Here is a 20,003-nt window from a genome sequence, read left to right as displayed (position 1 = left end):
CCGTCTGGGGTGGCCACAAACAAATCGCCTCCAAGTCACCCTGTCCCCCGCCATTTCACTGCCCTGCTCCCAACTCACACCCCCCTCTCTCAAATACCTCTCCACCCCATCTCTCCATCTCATCCTCGGCCTCCCCCTCCCTCTTTCCCCCTCCACCTCACTCACATACACTCTCTTCGTCAGTCTTTCACCCTCCATCCTCTCCACATGGCCAAACCACCTCAGTGTGTTCCTCATAACGCTTCCTATCACATCCACATCAACACCACAACGCTCCTTTATATCCTCATTCGTCAGCCTGTCTCTCCATGTGACTCCACAGGCTCCTCTTAAATAACTCATTTCCACTGCTCTCACTCTTGACTTGTGTCCTTCCAACAACGTCCAAGCTTCACTTCCATACGTTAGAGTTGGTATCACAATACTGTCATGTAATAACTTTTTCACTTCCATGCTCACTTCCCTGTTTCTTATCACTGCTTTCAAAGAACCAGCAACCTTTCTTCCCTGCTGTACTCTTTCAAGCACTTCACCCTCCAAATCTCCATCCTTACTCATCACACTACCCAAGTACTTAAACGTACTCACATTTTCCAATTCCTCACCATCCAACCTCGCTGTACATTCACTGACTTCACTGACTTCACCTCTCTCAAAGATTACTTCTGGAATGATTATGAGGCCTTGTAGGGCTACTCCCCACACCTGTTTTATCTCCCCACACCTACGTACACATCTATTTTTATGGCTGGTACGACAAATCCCATTGAAATGGAGGGTTTCCACAAGAGAAATTGGTTGTTGCCAAAATTTTTCTCCCCAGGTACCTGTACCACCAAGGCCTTGTAGGCCTACTCCCCACACTAGTTATCTCCCCACGCCTACATACCCACCTGTTTTCATTGTAGATGTTACAGAATACACTGAAGTGCTTTTTTTCCTTGCGAAAATCTGGTTATTTCCAACCCCCGTACCTATACGCCTACTCTCCACGACCTACTTTACCTCTCCACAGCCTAGTGATCTCCCCACACCTACATACACCTGTTTTCATGGTTGGTGCGACAAAACAATCTGAAATGACTTGTTTCAATTAGAAAAATATGTGGTTATCAAAATTTTCATGTTTTCGAGGGATAACTATCATTAACTTTTTTAAAACTTTGACGTGCGATTGTGCGGTAACCATTAGGCCTTCAGGGGTACAGATTGCATTGTCAGGTGTGTGAATTCTTCCTCATTCACTAGAACATGATCAATTTGCCCTTGGTGAAAGTCACCATAACACCCTCAAACTGCAGTTGTGGGAGGTATCCTGCCTGAAACAATTGTGGTCTTTAGAGGTTAAGTATAGTGATGATTGTTCCATGTTTCCAAGTACTGGGAATGGTACAGTGTGTTCTTGAGTAGTTGCTGATGTTTGTGAGGGCCTGGATGCCTTGTGGTTCTAAAAGTTTTAGGTGTAGATTGCTAATGGCATCTCGGCATGTGTTTGTAATTTTTTTTTTTTTTTTTTAATGATGCTATGAGTCTGCTCTGGGGTGAAAGGAGTTGTAATGTGGTTGAGTGGAAGAATGGCTTGTGCTGAAAGGGTTGTTTTTCAGATTCTGTGCACACTGGTGTTAAATGACTAAAGTTTGCATAGTGGTTAACAAGTATGTTTCCTTGTTTTTTGTAGGAAGGGATGTGTTTGGTGTTGGAGGTGATGGCAGAGTGAGTCTTGGAAGTGAATGTTTGTGATTTAGTGATACTGTTCAGTAGTTTGTAAAGCTGAAAGATGTCTTGAGGCGTGACTAAATGTTGTCATAAAGGCATTCTAGTTCCCCCCCCCCCACACACTAATTCTGTTGCTGGTCTCAACAATTTAGTTTTTAGAGTCTTGTAATGGTGACTTGTGTGTGTGAAAGAGGTGAGTTGTGTTAAGTTTGTCCTGTTGTCTTATGTGGCAGGCAATCTTCAGTGTAAAGTTTGGGCTGTTATGTCTACTGCTGCCTCATGGAATGTGGTGTTTGCATTGAGTATAATGTTGTTACTCACCATCACTCACTCGATGTAGTGCTACTCTCGGGTGTCTGCCCCTTCCTTCCTTCCTTCCTCTTCTGTCTTTCCTTACTTCATTCTTTTCCTTTACTTCATTCTTTTCCTTTATACAAAGGAAAAGGGGAGAGAGAAGTATGTGGTAACTATAGGGGTATTTGCCTTCTAAGTGTGACTGGTAAAATATATGGTAGAATACTCATTGATAGGGTTAGGCATATGGCAGAGGAGCTAGTTGGAGAAGAACAAGGGGGATTTAGGAAGGGAAAAGGGTGTGTAGATCAGATATTTGTTCTAAGATGTTTAGTGGAGAAGTATCTAGAGAAGGGAAAGAAAGTGTATGCTGCCTTCATGGACTTGGAGAAAGCTTATGACAGAATAGATAGGCAAGGTATATGGAAGGTATTAACCCCTTAAACGCGGATCGTCTCGTTTGTGACGCTCGGCAAAAAGGACATAACGGCGGAGCGTCGCATTTGCGATTCTAGTAAATTTTGAATAACCGCGGGCAAGCAGGCTCCAGCTGGTATTGCCTATCAGTACCACTACCCTCTAGCTACAACTAGCATACTTTACCTTTGTACTACTGACCTTAGTTGTTGCCAAGTATCGCGTTTTCCCCCCGTCCTCCCCCCACCACGGCCCGGCCAGCCTGGCTGTGATACATGGCAGCGCTCTGAACGCTCAGAACTGTAAATCTTTGCTCTCCTCTCACAAGCAGTTTATGCTACTAGGAAACGCTTGTTTCCCCAGTTGTAACACTAGCTTTTTTTCTCACGGTTTGCCCCTGTTTAGCGTCAGTTTACTGCAGGCTTTCAAAGTGATATTATGGCGAGTTCTAGCTCTTCCCAGTCAGTGCAAGCGGCCGACAGGAACGAGAATAAAGTGGCGGGTGAAAGGCAGAATAAAAAGCGCGCCGTGGTGATCTTTTGGGAAGTAATATGATTGAAAATAATGTAGTATACATGTTTTTAGCTGTGAAAATGGAAATGTTTGTTGAGTGACGGGAAGACTGCCGCCACAGTGCATGTCGGCCGTACGCTCCGTTGATTTTAGCCTTATTTTCAGTGCTTATTGTACAAATACGGATTCCTAACTACCTTTACGTTGTAGTATAAAGTTTACTGTGACAGAATGAGGCTGTGGTAGAGGGGAAACCGGGTTGCTGGAGGTGTGAAAGTGAAGATTTGGTTACCCAACTTTGCAAGTCTCCACAAGTCCTTGGGTAGTCCATGAAGGCTCAACACCTGTCTCTGGAGAAAGCTGAATGTAAGTACTATCTGCCATACTAAGTATAACGTTCTAGGGTTAATCTCTGATTTTTGGCGAATATTTTCCTACAGGTACTCAGACCGCGATACAACCCCGCCACTCGGGGGGAAACGACTGTACACAGCCGCGTTTAAGGGGTTAAGAATACATGGGGTGGAGGAGAAATTGTTGAATGCTGTGAAGAGTATGTACGAAGGAGCTAGGGCTACGGTGCGAGTGGATGGTGAGCTGAGTGAGTTCTTTGATCTCAATGTGGGACTGAAACAGAGTTGTGTGATGTCTCCATGGCTGTTTAATATATACATGGATGGCGCTGTAAAGGAGGTGCAAGGTAGGGCAGTGGATGTGGGGGTGGCTCTAATGAATGAGGGTGAGATATGGAAGATTCCGGTGTTGCTGTTTGCTGATGATACAGTATTGTTGAGTGAAGATGAATATGAGTTGCAAGGTTTGGTGAATGAATTTGGGACAGTGTGTAGGAGGAGGAAGCTGAAAGTTAATGTAAACAAAAGTAAAATTATGGTGTTTGAGAGGAATGAAGTCACAGAATGTACAGTGAGGTTGGATGGTGAGGATATGGAGAATGTGAATGCATTTAAGTACTTGGGTAGTGTGATGAGTAAGAATGGAACTTTGGGAGATGAAGTGCGTGAAAGGGTACAGCAGGGAAGGTAGGTTGTTGGTGCACTGAAAGCAGTGATGTGAAATAGGGAGGTGAGTATGGAAGTTAAGAAGTCACTGCAGGATAGTATTGTGATCCCTACCCTGACGTATGGATGCGAGGCGTGGACCTTGCAAGAGGGGAACAAGTCAAGAGTGAGAGCAGTGGAAATGAGTTACTTGAGAGGAGCATGTGGAGTGACATGGAGGGACAGGTTGACGAATGAAGAAGTGAAGGAACTTTGTGGGGTGGATGTGGTTGAGAAGATTAGGAGAAATACACTGAGGTGGTTTGGACGTGTGGAGAGAATGATGAATGAAAGACTAAGAGGGTGTGTGTAGGTGAGGGAGAGGGAGGGGTAGACCGAGGATGAGGTGGAGGGATGGAGTTGAGAGGTATATGAGGGAGGGGGGGGGAGTTGGGGGGAGGGTAGTCAAATGGTGGGTGACAGAGCGACTTGGAGGCGTTTTATCTGCGGCCACCCTTTGCGGGATTAGGGTGTCGGGCAATAGATAGATAGATAGATAGGTAGACATTCCCACTTCTGTCTTTCCTTCATTCTTTCCTCCTCATTCTGCCTATGGGTTACTCTACACTGAGTGACAAGCCAAATGGTTTCCTGTACACCAGGAAACCATTTACTATGCTGGGTGGTAACCATATAACCAAAGTACGACACTCCAATCGGATTGAGCTGGTGAAGGTTTACATCCATGGGATGGTTGGGGTTTATTGCTCATGTAATGCCACTAAGGGATGAGTGAGGCTGGTCACTCTCATCTTAAATGTCAGGACCACCTTGCCTAGCCACGGGCTCCTATACACCTCATGGGGCAATGTAGGAGTGGATGATGGATGGATGAATTTTGTGATGTGCCTGTTAATGTTGGTGATGTGTGTGTTGTGTACTGTGCTCCATCCCCTTTCTGAAGTCACAGCTATGCACTCTCCAGATGGTGGGTGAAGGGGTAGGCTTAAGAAAAAAATTGCCTGACAGCAGGTATACGACCAAAGATGGGACCCAAACTGCCTATTCTATTTTTATTAAGGAGAGTAAAAAGAAAGTGGATGAGGAGATTGGGAGGAATCTGAGTGTGAAATGGAGGGAGAGTAAGAAATTGTTTTGGAAGGAGGTAAAGAAAGTAAGGCAGTGTGAAAGGGGAAATAGTAGGGGAGTGAAAGATAGGAATAATAGATTGTTGGTGGAGAAGAGAGAGAAACTAAGGAGATGGAAGGAGCACTTTGAGGATTTGTTGAATGTGGAGAGTGAGAACAGTGCGAGTATAAGTGGTTGGGGAATGGCTGGGAGAAGAAGAGATGAGAGGAGGGAGGAAGAGATCAGTAGGGCAGAAGTAGTGGAAGCGATGAAGAATATTAAGTTGGGAAAGGCCCCAGGAATTGATGGTGTGTGTGGTGAAATGCTTAGGTATGGGGGTGAGATTGTTGTGGAGTGGATATGGAAGTTGTGTAGATTGGCTTGGGAAGAGGGAAGGGTTCCAGAGGACTGGAAATCAGGTATAATTGTTCCTTTTTACAAAGGAAAAGGAGAGAGAGAAGTATGTGGTAACCATAGGGGTATTTGCCTACTTAGTGTGACTGGTAAAATATATGGTAGAATACTCATTGACAGGGTTAGGCATATGGCAGAGGAGCTAGTTGGAGAAGAACAAGGGGGATTTAGGAAGGGAAAAGGGTGTGTAGATCAGATATTTGTTCTAAGATGTTTAGTGGAGAAGTATCTAGAGAAGGGAAGGAAAGTGTATGCTGCCTTCATGGACTTGGAGAAAGCTTATGACAGAATAGATGGGCAAGGTATGTGGAAGGTATTAAGAATATATGGAGTGGAGGGGAAATTGTTGAGTGCTGTGAAGAGTATGTACGAGGGAGCTAGGGCTACGGTGCGAGTGGATGGTGAGCTGAGTGAGTTCTTTGATCTCAATGTGGGACTGAAACAGGGGTGTGTGATGTCTCCATGGCTGTTTAATATATACATGGATGGGGTTGTAAAGGAGGTGCAAGGTAGGGCAGTGGATGTGGGGGTGGCCTTAATGAATGAGGGTGAGATTTGGACGCTTCCGGTGTTGCTGTTTGCTGATGATACAGTGCTGTTGAGTGAAGATGAATGGGAGTTGCAAGGTTTGGTGAATGAATTTGGGACAGTGTGTAGGAGGAGGAATCTGAAAGTTAATGTAAACAAAAGTAAAGTTATGGAGTTTGAGAGGAATGAAGTCACAGAGTGTGCAGTGAGGTTGGATGGTGAGGATATGGAGAATGTGAGTGCATTCAAGTACTTGGGTAGTGTGATGAGTAAGGATGGAACTTTGGGAGATGAAGTGCGTGAAAGGGTACAGCAGGGAAGGAAGGTTGTTGGTACACTGAGAGCAGTGATGAGAAATAGGGAGGTGAGTATGGAAGTTAAGAAGTCACTGCATGATAGTATTGTGATCCCTACCCTGACGTATGGAAGCGATGCGTGGACCTTACAAGAGGGGAACAAGTCAAGAGTGAGAGCAGTGGAAATGAGTTACTTGACAGGAGATGTGGAGTGACGTGGAGGGACAGGTTGACGAATGAAGAAGTGAAGGAACGTTGTGGGGTGGATGTGGATGTGGTTGAGAAGATTAGGAGAAATACACTGAGGTGGTTTGGACATGTGGAGAGAATGGAGAATGAAAGACTGACTAAGAGGGTGTATGTGGGTGAGGTGGGGGGAGGGAGAGGGAGAGGTAGACCGAGGATGAGGTGGAGGGATGGAGTTGAGAGGTATATGAAGGAGGGGGGGGTGAGTTGGGGGGAGGGTAGTCAAATGGTGGGTGACAGAGCGACTTGGAGGCGTTTTGTCTGCGGCCACCCTTTGCGGGATTAGGGCGTCGGGCTATAGATAGACAGATAGATAGATTCAATTCATGTTTCCTTTGAAAAGACAGGAGAAGGAAAGAGAAGAGTAAGATAAAAGCAACAGGAGACGGTGAGTAGCATCATGAAGAAGAAAAGAAAAAAGAAAAAGCTAGAGGAGTGGCAGAAAGAAATGAAGGAAAGAGAAAAAGAGAGCAGATCAACAAAGGTGCTGCTCCTGGCTAAAGTGAGGCAACAAAAGCCTTATGTAAGGGTAATTTTGGATGGAAGGCAATGAATATGGTGGGAGGGAGAGGAATGCCACGAGTCTGGGAGATAGGCCTACTCCTGCCATGAAAAAAGGACAATGCAATGGTTGAAAATATCATATTTCAGCCATTTCGGGTCCACTTTTCATGATATGCACATTCTGCTCATGTTTAACCTTTAAAAATTTTTCAGGCCTGACCAACAGTTTGTCACATTTTTATGTTAATCATGTGTTACTGGGGAACACTGTATAAATCAGTGGTTTCCAACCTGTGGGGCATGTCCCCCAGAGGGGCACAAAGGGCTGCCTGGGGGGACACAAAGGCTTGATAAAGAGGGTAATTATATTTGAAAACTATGAATTATGATGGAATTCAGTAATTTCTAAATATGGAGAAAATATTTCAGATATGAATAAGAAATCTAGTTATCTGGATATATAAATAATTTCAAAGATTAAGAATCTATGATTTTACTGACATGTGCCAACTATGCCAGTAAAATACAGTATTTGTGAAAAGGAGGCACAGGGAACATATCATTCCGTGAAGGGGGGCAAGAATTAGAAAAGGTTAGAAACCACTGGTATAAATGATAATCCTGTACTATCCAGTACTTAGCAACATTCGTTCATTAAACATAACTAAAAGTACAACATTAAACAGGTCTCTAACAAATGTTTTTAGCAATCAAGAATAATGAAACTCACTCATCCCAGATGGTATAATGAAAGGGAAAGTTGCATTATTGCAGAAACTAGTTTGGCAGCATTCAATCTTGATTTGTTTCCCTGGCACATCACTGATGCCACACAGCATGGGGATGTGGTCCAAGTTGGAGATGCATCCACGTGCTTTTAGTACCCCATCATTGTCCATCAAAATCTGAGCCATCCAACACTGGAAAATAAAACCTATATAGGCTACAGTCACCCCTCCATATACAGTATGCAGGTAATGTATTTACATAGCTTCTAGCTTTTGGACTTACTTAGCTTCTGGAATATACTTCACTATTTCTTAGGGATGGAGTGATAATGATTATGAATTTATAAGGCTTCTGAGGTTTTCCTATGATGCTGTCAATACAATACTTCGTATGGAACATACCCTGATGGCATTATGGCACTCTGTAAGATCATGACAGTCTGGCCGACTGCATTTGAAGCATGATATTTTTTCAAGGGTGTCATAATCTAAGCTGTTGGTATGTGTTTTCTTGAGATTAGTATCTTCCAGTGTTCCTATGATTCCAAGAAAATCACTGTCATCATCACCATCACGAACCTGAAAGAAAATTTTACAACCATCAGTATCACTGCTATTTTCATCAGTACCTTCAATACGAAAATGTGCTAGTTAAATGGGAGCATTGTGTAATTCCGGTACAGTTTAATGTATGCACCACAGTAGTACACCATAACTGTATTACATACCAGTACCCTGGTACTCAGCTAGGATCAAGCAGGCTACCAACCAACAGGTCACACTGCAGAAAACTGGGAGAATTATGTCTTGCAGCTGACCAACAGTGGCTGCTGATCATCATCATCATCATCAACAATAAGCAACACCCTGATGTGTCAATGACAGCACCATCTTGTACTGGAAAAATGCCTTCACTTATTCTCATTGTTACTTGCAAGTCTTGATCATGTAACACTCTTTAAGTCACCATCTGCATGTAGAGACCTCCAATAATTCCTGCTGAGAATCACAGCCCTACCATCAACCCTTAAGTACAACCTATCAGTGCAGTAAGACATGATGCAGAGGGCAATCCTCCAGACTGCAATCATCACAGGGATGCAAAAAAGGTGACTTTCACTCCATAATAATAAAACCAAGTTTTGTAGCTGTCTCACTAAAAAGACTCTGTTACCATTCAAGAAGTACCAGGATTCACTCACAAGAACATCTTTATGCCACTCTTTTTATATCTGCCATATGGAAGCAAAGACGCACACCCCACACACACTGCTCCTTTCAAACCATTACTACACACCAAAGTTCACCAAGCCAACTCCAAATTCCCAAACCCATAAGTGGTTAACCCTAGTTCTGTAATAGTAGTAGTTGTTCCCTAGGAAGTCTGGCCGAACAGCCCCGAATCCCTTAGGAAGGCCATGGCCGAGACCGGGCTTTCCCACAGAGCCCTCAAAGAGTGTATGTTGTGTTGCTGGCATAGGTGATTGTGTGCAATGCAGTCTTCCATAATGTGCTTAATAGTATGGGGTGCTGTGTTGCATCCTGGACAGGCATCAACGACGGAGTCATCCAGCCTCCTCTGGTAGCTGGATGGTGCCCACATCTCAGCCTGCCCAGGTGGACCCTGTCCTCACGAGGAAGATAGGATTCAGAAGGGTGGATGTCAGGAGGCCGTGCATGCAGCTGTGTGTTGTCTTTAAGTGACTGAATGGAGCGGCGAGTGATCTGAGTGTGGATATGCTTCTGGAAGCTGGTCTGAGGTGGGCGAGGGGGAGAGATGACAGTATTTGTGTATGGTATCGTGTGCTGGGTGTTGATTTGATGTTCCTTAGTGTGGGTGGATGTGCTGCCATGTACTGCAGTGGATGTTGTGGGTTTGTGGAGGCTGCAGCAAGATACTGGGTGCCTCTCATGTCTAGGTGATCCTTGACTTTGAGGACTTTGGTTTCTTGATGTAGGTGGTCTGTGGGTGTAGTAGCTGTGCGGCCTGTGATTCTTTTTAGGGCCTTGTTCTGTATGGTCTGTAGAGTGTTGTAGTGTGTTTTGGTGAGGTTAGAAGCCCAGGCAGGGCTTACATAGTTCATCACTGACCGTATGTATTGTTTGTATACTGTGGTGGTGGTTTCTTTGTTGTGTCCGAATGTTGTATGGGCAAGTGACCTCGAAGCATTGAGTCTTGGTGTTATTTTATTTTTAATGTTTGTGATGTGTTGTTTAAATGACACTGATGTAATGTATGTTACACCAAGGATTTTGTGTGTGTGTGTGTGTGTGTGTGTGTGTGTGTGTGTGTGTGTGTGTGTGTGTGTGTGTGTGTGTGTGTGTGGTAGGGGAGTGTTGTTTATGGTGAGGTGTGGGATGTGACTGAATTCTGCTGTCCAGTTTGTGAGAAGAGTCACTGTAGATTTGGCTGGGGCTATTTTGAGCCTGTTTGTGGTGAACCATTCGTGTAGTGTGTTAAGGTAAGGTTGAATGATGCGTGCAGCTGTGTTTGCATTTTGGTGCGTACATGTAAGTGTTATATCATCTGCATAGGAAGCTATGTGTATCTGTGGTGTGTGGGGTGTGGGTATGTCGTGCATGTATAGGTTAATGAGTGTAGGGGACAAAACAGATCCTTGGGGGACGCCGTTTGTGAAGTTTCTGATGTTAGAAGACTGACTGGCAAATGTTACTTGTGCACATCTGCCTGCTAAGTGGTTTGCCAGCCATCTTTTTGTGTTATTGTGCATGTTTGTGTTGAGTATTTTGTTTGTGAGGTTGTGGCGGGGGATGGCATCAAAAGCTTTGCTAATGTCTAGTGTGATTAGAAGTGCTCTGTGTGGTGGCCTAGCTGAATTCATGCCATTGAAAACTCTCTGTGTAAGGTCTGTAAGAAGGGTGTTTGTGGAGTGTAGTGGCCTAAAGCCATGTTGTGACTGGGCTAGGTGAATGTGAGGTGTGACTAGTTGCAATACCAGTCATTCAGTGACTTTAGAGAGGGTGCAGAGTAGTGTGATGGGACAATGTGAGGAAGGTAACGTGGGGTCTCTGTTGGGTTTAGGGATAGTGATGATACTGCCATGCTTCCAAATGTTGGGTATTATGTTGGGTGAGTAGCTGTAGTAGTAGTTGTTCTCTAGTGAGTAGCTGTAGTTTGATATGTTGGTGAGTGCTTGTATGCCTTGTGGTCCTAGGTGTTTAAGATGAATGTTGCTTATGTTGTCTGGTCCACAGGCAGATGAGTGCTTGAGGCTGTTAACCTCTTAACCGCGGGGCGTCACTTTCGTGACGCTCGGGCGCAATGGATCATACCGCGGGGCGTCACTTTTGTGATTCTGTGTTATTTTGAATTATCCCGGGCTTTCAAGTGGTGGCTTGTATCATCTATCAGTACTGCCAATGTCCAACACTAGTCAGCACTCCAAATCTCATCTGTACTCCCATCCATTGTTGACATTTTAGCAATTTTCCCCCCCTTCCTGACTCCCCTCCCAACCTCCCCTCCATTACCCTGTCCTCTCACCTTCCAGGCCGCGCTGCGCTAAGCAAATCTATCTATCTATCTATCTATTGCCAGACGCCATAATCCCGTACGGGGTGGCCATTTGACTCTGAGTTATTTGTTTTACAGGGCGGGGCACTAACCCTCCACCAACCCACTTGACACATAGGGAGCACGTATGGTTTGGTTATGTGGTTACCACCCAGCGTTGTAAATGGTTTCTTGGCTTACAAGAAACCATTTGGCTTGTCACTCAATGTAAAGCCACGTGTAACGGAAAGAAAAGCAATAAGTAGTGACAGGAAAGATGTGAGAAATAGGAAGAGAGGAGGGCAGGCACAGAAAAAGAATAATAAAGGCTAAGGAAGAAGTAGGCAGCAGTACATCAAGTGAGTGGATGATGGTCGCCACCACCTACCACTAAGCAAATCTCCCCCGGATTTTTCCACAGATTTCATCCATTGAAATAAGCCCTATGCCCTATACTTATACAAAATAATATATACCAAAAAAAAATAAGGTAAGTGATAGTGGTATACACCAGAAATTGGCTAATTATCACCTGACAACACCTCACGTGCATTCATTCGCTACATTACCATGGTAATTTCCCCTTTGAATTATGCTTTGTAATCTATGTCTGTAATAAAAATATATACAGTACAATCCCAGCTATCCGGTATCCAGACAAATGGAATAATCAGAAAAACGGGAAAATTCAAGGGCTGGTAAAAACGTCAGTAAGTTATAACTGTGCGCCATTTTGAATGGACCGCCAAACCGCCGTTTTATCGTGTCACGCGAGGCTGGGTGAAGTCGGACTAAGCGAGGTGAAGGCATTTCTGGCTAATGTAAATCCCTAGTAAATCCTCTTAACCCCTTAACCCCGGGGCGTCACTTTTGTGACGCTTGGGAGCAAGGGATCATACCGCGGGGCGTCGCTTTTGTGATTCTGTGTTATTTTGAATTCACCCGGGCTTCCAAGTGGGGGCTTGTATCATCTATCAGTACTGCCAATGTCCAACACTAGTCAGCACTCCTAATCTCATCTGTACTCCCATCCATTGTTGACAATTTAGCCATTTCTCCCCGTTCTTGACTCCCCTCCCTACCCCCCCTCCATTACCCTATCCTCTCGCCTGCCCGTCGATTTCATCCGGCGATTTCATCCATTGAAATAAGCCCTATGTCCTATTCTTATACCAAATAATATATACAAGAAAGAAATAAGGTAAGTGAGAGTGCCATACACCTGGAATTGGCTAATTATCACCTGACAACACCTCACGTGCACTCATTCGCTAATTTTCGCTGTTTTTTTCCCCTTGAAATATGCCGTATAATCTATTTTCGTAATAAATATACATGTAAGGAGGGAAGGGAGAAGCCTAAGTGATATTTACATTCACCTGGAACTACCTAATTTATAATGTATTGTCTAGATTTCCTGCCAATCATATCAGTGCTAGACAAAGCTGTTTCAAGATATAACATTGGTAGCTCTGAATATATATCTCCTAAGTAGGCCTCTAATCTATTTTCGTAATAAATATACATGTAAGGAGGGAAGGGAGAAGCCTAAGTAATATTTACATTCACCTGGAACTACCAAATTTATAATGTATTGTCTAGATTTCCTGCCAATCATATCAGTGCTAGACTTAGCTGTTTCAAGAAGTAATATTGGTAACTCTGAATAACCCCTAGCAGGCCTCCAGGCTGGTCCTCCGTTAGTTCACTCTCATCTTCCGAAGTGAGAGTACGTATGTTTCTTCTTGCTGACTTCAAGGCCTTTTTTCACCCCCATGCAAATGGCCCTGCGACCTTTACCCCCTACTAAACCTCGTGTGGAAAGAGGTAAAGGGCTGACAATTGATAAAAGAGTGACTATGATCTTCCTATTGAGTAAAACAGTGCAAGTGGAATTGTAAATAATGTGTAAATAATGTGTAAACAGCAAGTGAAAGTAATGAATGTAAATATACGTGAACAATGGAAAATAGTTTTATAAGTTATTTCAAGTGACAGTGCACAACACAGTGTAAATAAAATAGAAATGTAAATAATGTAAATAAAATAGAGAACGTAAATAGAAATGTAAATGAGTAGTATTATAAGAATACGAGTATATACCCTAGGAGTAATGAAAGTGAAAGTTTCACTCTAGCATGTCTGAATACTATGAGTTATGAGAGTGAAGATGAAAGTGACATTCACTCTCAATGCCAGTATACAGGACGAGAAAGTGAATGCTACGTATTTTACTGAAAGAAATTGAATCCCTACAGTGACAATAAACTAATACTACTGAAGGAAACTTATGGATAAAGACTGTATATATATATATATAAGTGTTATATAGTAATAGAAATATAAAGTGTGAGGGGTTTTATGAATAATAAATGACAGACTACCAAGAGCGAACTAGTGCCAGTGTGACGATCAGACGCGCTCGTAATTTCCATTGCTTTCACAGTGTTTTTTTTTTTGAGCATGGATCCCAAACTACTTGAAAATTGTAGAATAGTGTTTATAGTGTTTGTATCTGGCTGTGGTAATCATATTACAGGTTGTCGGGAAGTGTAAAGTGGAGACTTCGTTACCCTACTTCAGAGGTCTCCACAAGTCTTACGGTAACCAACGAAGGCTCAACAATCATTCCAGGAGAAAGCTGAAGGTATGTGCCATAAGCATATGTAATTTTATTATTCTAGGACTAATAACTGATTTTTGGCAAATATTTTTTGAGAGTCTGTCGGAGCCCAAATAACCCCGCGGCACACGCAAGTCATTGGTAAACAAGCCCGCAGTGTAGGGGTTAACCAGTCCTCCTCCTCCCTCTTTCCCCTACTTGAATTCAGTCATCCTCCACACCCTCCACAATTTCCACAAATCACCAGTCTGCTTTTTACCACCAGACAGTAAACAAGCTCTCTTGCTGTTGTGTTGCTCTGATGGACGGTAATTTCAACATTCCAAAATGCCTAAAGAGCAAACTAAACGTAAGCGTGTCGTGCCTATCTAGAAACAGAAGCTGGACGTATGCAATAGACTTGAAAAAGGCAAACATTATAAAACACTGATGACCGAATATAATGTAGGAAATCCAACGATTTATATAAAGATCCAGCATCCAAGCTCAATGAATTTTTCATGAAAAGCGAGACAAGTAAGTCCACTGAAAAAAGGCATACTCTTCATCGTTCAAGTGGTTTTGCTTAGAAAGATCTAGGGGAGCACCTATTTCTGGTCCTCTTATCGAAGAAAAAGCAAGAGAGTTTCACAATAAAATGAATACAGAAGTCGAATGTGATTTCAGTGTTGGATGGTTAAATCGTTTCAAAGACAGGCATGGAATTTGTAAGCCAGACATCTCGGGAGAGAGCAAATCAGCAAACGCCAGTGTTTTTCTTCCTAACGGACCGACTCTAACTTGCACCACATAAATTCATCTTAGATCGCATGTGTGCTGGCAGAGATGAAAAAAAAAATGTTAATAGGAATGAAGATTTACTTTGTTGGAAGAAAAAAATATATATATGCTTGCACTTCATAAGTACATCATGTATTTTATTTTGTGCAAAACAGCTGATTGGTGGCAGGTGAAGGGTGGAATGATGGAGGTCAGTCGGGGCCGGGATCGTAAGCAAAGCTTTGTGTGGGGGCACAGGTGTGATAATTCTACAGTGCAGTCTTTAACATCAGTTCACCAATAAATGTTCAAGATTTTATTTCTTTATTTTTCCACTTTTATGAGTACAGTACATACAACGAATACTTCGGTAGTTAACAATGGTGCAAAACAGTGGCGGAATGGTGGCGGCGGTCAGTTGGGGCCGGGATCGTAAACAAAGCTGATGTGGGGGTACAGGTGTCGTGATAATTTACCAATAAATATTCAGGATTTTATTTCTTTAGTTTTCCACATGAGTACAGTACATACATGAAATTATTCGGTAGTTAACAGAATGGACTTTTGCATTTTGCAGTACTGGTACTGCAAGGCATTGCATGCACGTCCACAATGACCATGGTGTGTGTTTGAGAGGCAATTTTTCAGGTGGAATCTCTTGGTGTGCCCCCTGATGTGAGTGGTGAGTACCTGAATTGTATTTACTGCTGTGATAATGATCGCCTTTGTATAGATTTGAATATCAGAACTACGGGAAAAATCTATAACCGGGAAGGTGAATTCCCCAAGCTGCCCGGTTAACTGGGATTGTACTGTATCAGAAAGGAAGGGAGAAGCCTAAGTGACATTTACATTCACCTGGAACTACCTATTTCTTTATGTATTGCCGAGATTTTCTACCAATAATTCATTAGTATGTAAGTTAGCAGCTGTCATCCTCAGTGTCATTGTCAACCCTTGCCTTCTCAGATAAGCCGCGGCATTTAGTTCCTTAAACTCCGCTGTGGTCAAAACATGTCGCACTCGAACCCCGCCATTTCTGCCACTTCTGCGCCCATTGCAAAGGGCCCCGTGACCTCTACACCCAGAAAAAGTCGTGAGGGAAGCAGGAAAGGACTAAGTGACTCTGCAGTGGAACGTGAACTGGCGGAATTGTCTATGGTAATGATGGATAGTGATTTTGACCTTCGGGTGAATCATGTGATGAGCTGGGTGAGGAAATCGTGCCAGAAAGTGCTAGTACGAGTGCTTCAGTGTCGGAAGTTATCCCTAGCTCCAAGGGAAAGGAGCCGTTAGTGCAGCAAGGGAAGGAATTTGGGAAGGGAGTGAAAAGGCGGCGTGTTAGTCCCAGAACAATGCCCCCGTGTGACCCAGCCCACCATGAGTCCCGAGTTGATTCACCTCCCCGTTCCCCAAGCCCCACTTCACTCATTTCTTCCTCTTAGTCTGCTGAATTATCTCCGGAGTCTTTGTCGTTGGAGTCACACCAGCATCAACAGTGAAGGCAGGCTGTAGAGGAAGAGGTAAATCCCGGACCAGTAAAAGCAGAGTTGCTACTAGAGTAAGGGCTGCTAGTGCTGTACGGCAACTCAGGATCAGTGCGAGTGACCTTGAACCTGATAAATCTGCCTCACAGCCACCCACCACCCTCACCCACCCTACACCGCCACGACAGGGAATTCTGGACGCCTTCGCGGAAGGGTCCGATTTTGTGCCAGAACATTTAGTTTTTGATGAGAGTTCCTCAGGAGTACAGCCTGCCTTCACTCTTGACGATGATGCTGAGTGTGTGGACTACCTTTTGGCCTTCCTAGATGACGAAGTCATGCAGCACATATGTGATGAGACCAACAGGTATGAATCACAACGTGCTGCAAGTGGTACAGGTGCAGCCAAGATGCAACAGTGGTCCATGCTGGGAGTGCAGGAGCTGTATGTGTTCTTTGTCCTCATGCTTCTCATGCCACACTCAAAGAAGCATGAGTTGGAAGAATACTGTTCCACAGACCCCTTACTACCCTCATCCACCTTCAATAAGTACATGGCCAGAGATCGCTTCCGGAACATCATGGGAAACCTGCACTTTGCCGACAACGATGTACCTTCCCAAACCGACCTACTCTGGAAGATCCGGGAGATTCTGAGCAGAATGAAGGATAAGTTTATGTCATTCTTCCACCCCTTTCAGAAGGTTGTCATTGACGAATCCTTGGTTTTGTTCAGAGGACGTCTTCGGTTTGTACAGTACATTCCAAGCAAACGCCATCGTTTTGGAATCAAGTTCTTTGTACTGCGTGACTGTAAGACAGGGTACATCCTTGACTTCGTCCTTTATTCAGCCAGCACTGTCGATCTGGATAAAACACACCCCCTTGGCTTCTCAGGCTGTGTAGTGAAAGTGCTCCTTGAAAAGTATTTTGGTGGGAATCATGTGCTGTATACAGACAACTATTATACAGCACCGAAACTTGCCAAATACCTTTCAGAGCACGGCATTGGCTCCTGCGGCACTGTCAAAAGTAATCATGCCCACTTCCCTAAATTCCCAGAGGCAGGAACCTCGCAGCGAGGAGACGTGCACCTATGCAAGTCTGAGAAGATGCTGGCAATACGGTGGCATGACAAGAGGGTCGTGCACATGCTCACCACCGTACATAAGGGGGAAATGACAGACAGTGGGAAGGTCGACCGTAGGACAGGCGAACCTGTGAGGAAACCTGATGATGTGTTAGACTACAATATCAACATGCGGCTGGTGGACAAGTCCGACATGATGATTGGTGAGATCGACTGCCTCAGGAAGAATACTAGGTAGTAGAGGAAAGTTTTTCTGCATCTCATTGATATGACGATGCTGAATGCCTTCATCCTGTACAAGATGAAGGTCAAGCCACCCAAGTCCTACTCCCTGAGGTTGTTCGCCAGGACTTGTGTTCAGCAGCTGCTGGAAAGATATGGTAGGGTGACAGCAGCAACTCCAAGGCGCCATCCAGTAACACTTCCCGACCGACTTGAGCAGAGGGTGTATATGGATCGGCACAGACTGGTGCTAATGCCTGCCACAGGCAAAAGGAAGGCTGCGATCCGCAGGTGTCAGGTGTGTGCACACACCACCCGATGCACACCTGAACACAAACACACCTCTTGGCAGTGCGCTGAGTGCCAGGTTCCCCTCTGTGTTACCTGCTTCTTTGATTACCACAGCCAGAAGCAGTTCTGAAAGTGCAAGTGGGAAAGGAGAGTAATGTGGAAATAATGTGTAAATAATGTGTAAATAGCAAGTGAAAGCAATGGATGTTCAGTACATATGATTGAACAGTGTATTATAGTTTTATCTTACTGAAAGTGACAGTGACTAACATAGTGTAAGTAAAATAGAAGGGTAAATATTGAAAATTCAATAGAAAATGTAAATAGCAATGTAAGTAATTAGTAATATAAGAATATGAGTACAAATACTTTATAACAGTGAAAGTGAATCCGTGGCTCTGTACGTATTTTACTGAATGAAAAACTGAATGACTTCAGTGACAATAAACTAATACTACTGAAGGAAACATGGATAAAAACTCCAGATATATATAGGCCTAAGTGTGATACAGTAATAGAAATATAAAGTGTGAGGGGTTTTATGAATAATAAATGACAGAGTACCAAGAGCGAACTAGCACAAGTGCGAAGGTCATACGCGCTCGTAATTTTCATTGCTTTCACAGTGTTTTTTTTTTTTTTAGAGTACGGATCCCAAACTACTTGATAATCATAGAGTAGTGTTTATCGTGTTAATATCTGGCTGTGGTAATCATATTACGGGTTGCCTGGAAGTGTAAAGTGGAGACTTCGTTACCCAACTTCAGAGGTCTCCACAAGTCCTACGGTAACCGATGAAGGCTCAACAAACATTCCAGGAGAAAGCTGAAGGTATGTGCCATAAGCATATGTAATTTTAATATTCTAGGACTAATAACTGATTTTTGGCAAATATTTTTTAAGAGTCTGTCGGAGCCCGAATAACCCCGCGGGACACGCAAAACATTGGTAGACATGCCCGCGGTGTAAGGGTTAATGATGTGCTTCGTCTGGTTGTAAGTGACAGGTGCGTTGTCTGGGTCTGTGGGGTACTGTCTCTTACGTTGGATGATACGTCGGTCTTTGGGATGGGGGTTTAGATGGCTGACTTGTGAAAAGTGATTGATGAGAGTGTTTGCTTGTTGTTTGTTTGAGGGTATGGTGTCTGTTGTTGTGATGGCACCGTGTGATTGTGTGGTGTTGCTGTTGGAAAGTGTGATGCTGTTTAGTGTTTTGTACAGTTTGCTGATGTTTGTTTTGTGGTCAAGTGTTTGCAGGTAATTTTTTCAGGTTAGTGTTTGCTGTCCTGATATTTTATTGTTTATTTGAGTGTTGAGTTCTTGTATTTGTTGTGTGGTGTCTTGTGCATGGGGTGTTGGGGAGTGTCGCAGTGTGTCCCGTTGTCTGATGAGGCCTTGAATTTCTGGTGTGAAGTTGGGGTTGTGTCTCTTTCTGTTGCCTCTAGGGATGTGTCTTTTGTCTGCGTTTCGTATAATTGTATTGAAAGTGTGCACAGCGGTGTTGATGTTTGTGATGGGTGTACTGTTTAGTGTTTCAAGATGTTGTTCTGTTTCAGTTAGAAAGGCCTCCCAGCTGGCTCTCTTATAATTAGTGTATGTGTGTTTGTGGCCAGCTGGGGTGATTCTGGTTTTGGTAGTGATGATGATTGGGAGGTGATCAGAACCTAGGGTTTTGACTACTCTCCAAGATGTAGTGGGGGCGAGGTTTGGGGAGCAGAAGGTGATGTCTGGAGATGATGGAAGGAAGAGGGCTTGGTGTGGGATATGGGTATGTTGGTCTAGACTGTTTAGTTGATTGTGCTAGTGTTATTTATGGTTCCGAGATGGTCCAAAAAATCCAGTTTAAGCCACAGTGGCAGTACAGCTGTAGGTCCATCACTTTTAAAGCAAAATCTCAAAAACAGCAGTGGAGCTAAATTTTAACCATTTCTCAGTACTTGCAACTCTAGGGTGGTACACATTATGGCATATTTTCATGCTGAGACAGAAAAGTGTATCCACAGAAGACAGGGTGAGAGAGAAACAAAACATACTGGTAATAATTTTGCAAATGTGCTGAGAAAAACAAAAACACCTGCAAAGTAGCCCTACACAAAGATGGACATTCCATTTCCTCCCCACAGCACCCTGTTCAAGCAATTGATTGACCAAATTAGCTGTCCTCAGCTCCATACAGAGTTTGGAGAGTCCTGGTCTCGGTAGCAACCACATTACCAGATAGTCTGAAGTGCAAAAC

At 43.8% G+C, this 20,003-nt stretch overlaps 1 protein-coding gene across 1 annotated transcript in view; it reads right to left on the bottom strand.

Annotated features, from left to right (window-relative positions):
• The window catches only part of sax (type I BMP receptor saxophone), a 62,305-nt gene extending 54,008 nt beyond the window's left edge, over positions 1 to 8,297 (bottom strand). The window contains exons 1-2 of the mRNA XM_080278804.1: positions 8,185 to 8,297; positions 7,785 to 7,974 (exon numbers count right to left, since the gene is read on the bottom strand). Of these exons, the coding sequence (XP_080134930.1) occupies positions 7,785 to 7,968 (184 nt within the window). The 5' untranslated portion in view covers positions 7,969 to 7,974; positions 8,185 to 8,297. The remainder of the gene's footprint in view (positions 1 to 7,784; positions 7,975 to 8,184) is intronic.
• Between the last annotated feature and the right edge of the window lie 11,706 nt (positions 8,298 to 20,003).

The sequence above is a fragment of the Coenobita brevimanus genome, chromosome 75, assembly GCF_032717465.1.
Source record: "Coenobita brevimanus isolate Jiangsu-jjx chromosome 75, ASM3271746v2, whole genome shotgun sequence".
NCBI classification, from domain to species: Eukaryota; Metazoa; Arthropoda; class Malacostraca; order Decapoda; family Coenobitidae; genus Coenobita; species Coenobita brevimanus.
Note: the sequence above shows the minus strand (reverse complement) of the source record. Positions and strands in the feature narration are given on the sequence as shown.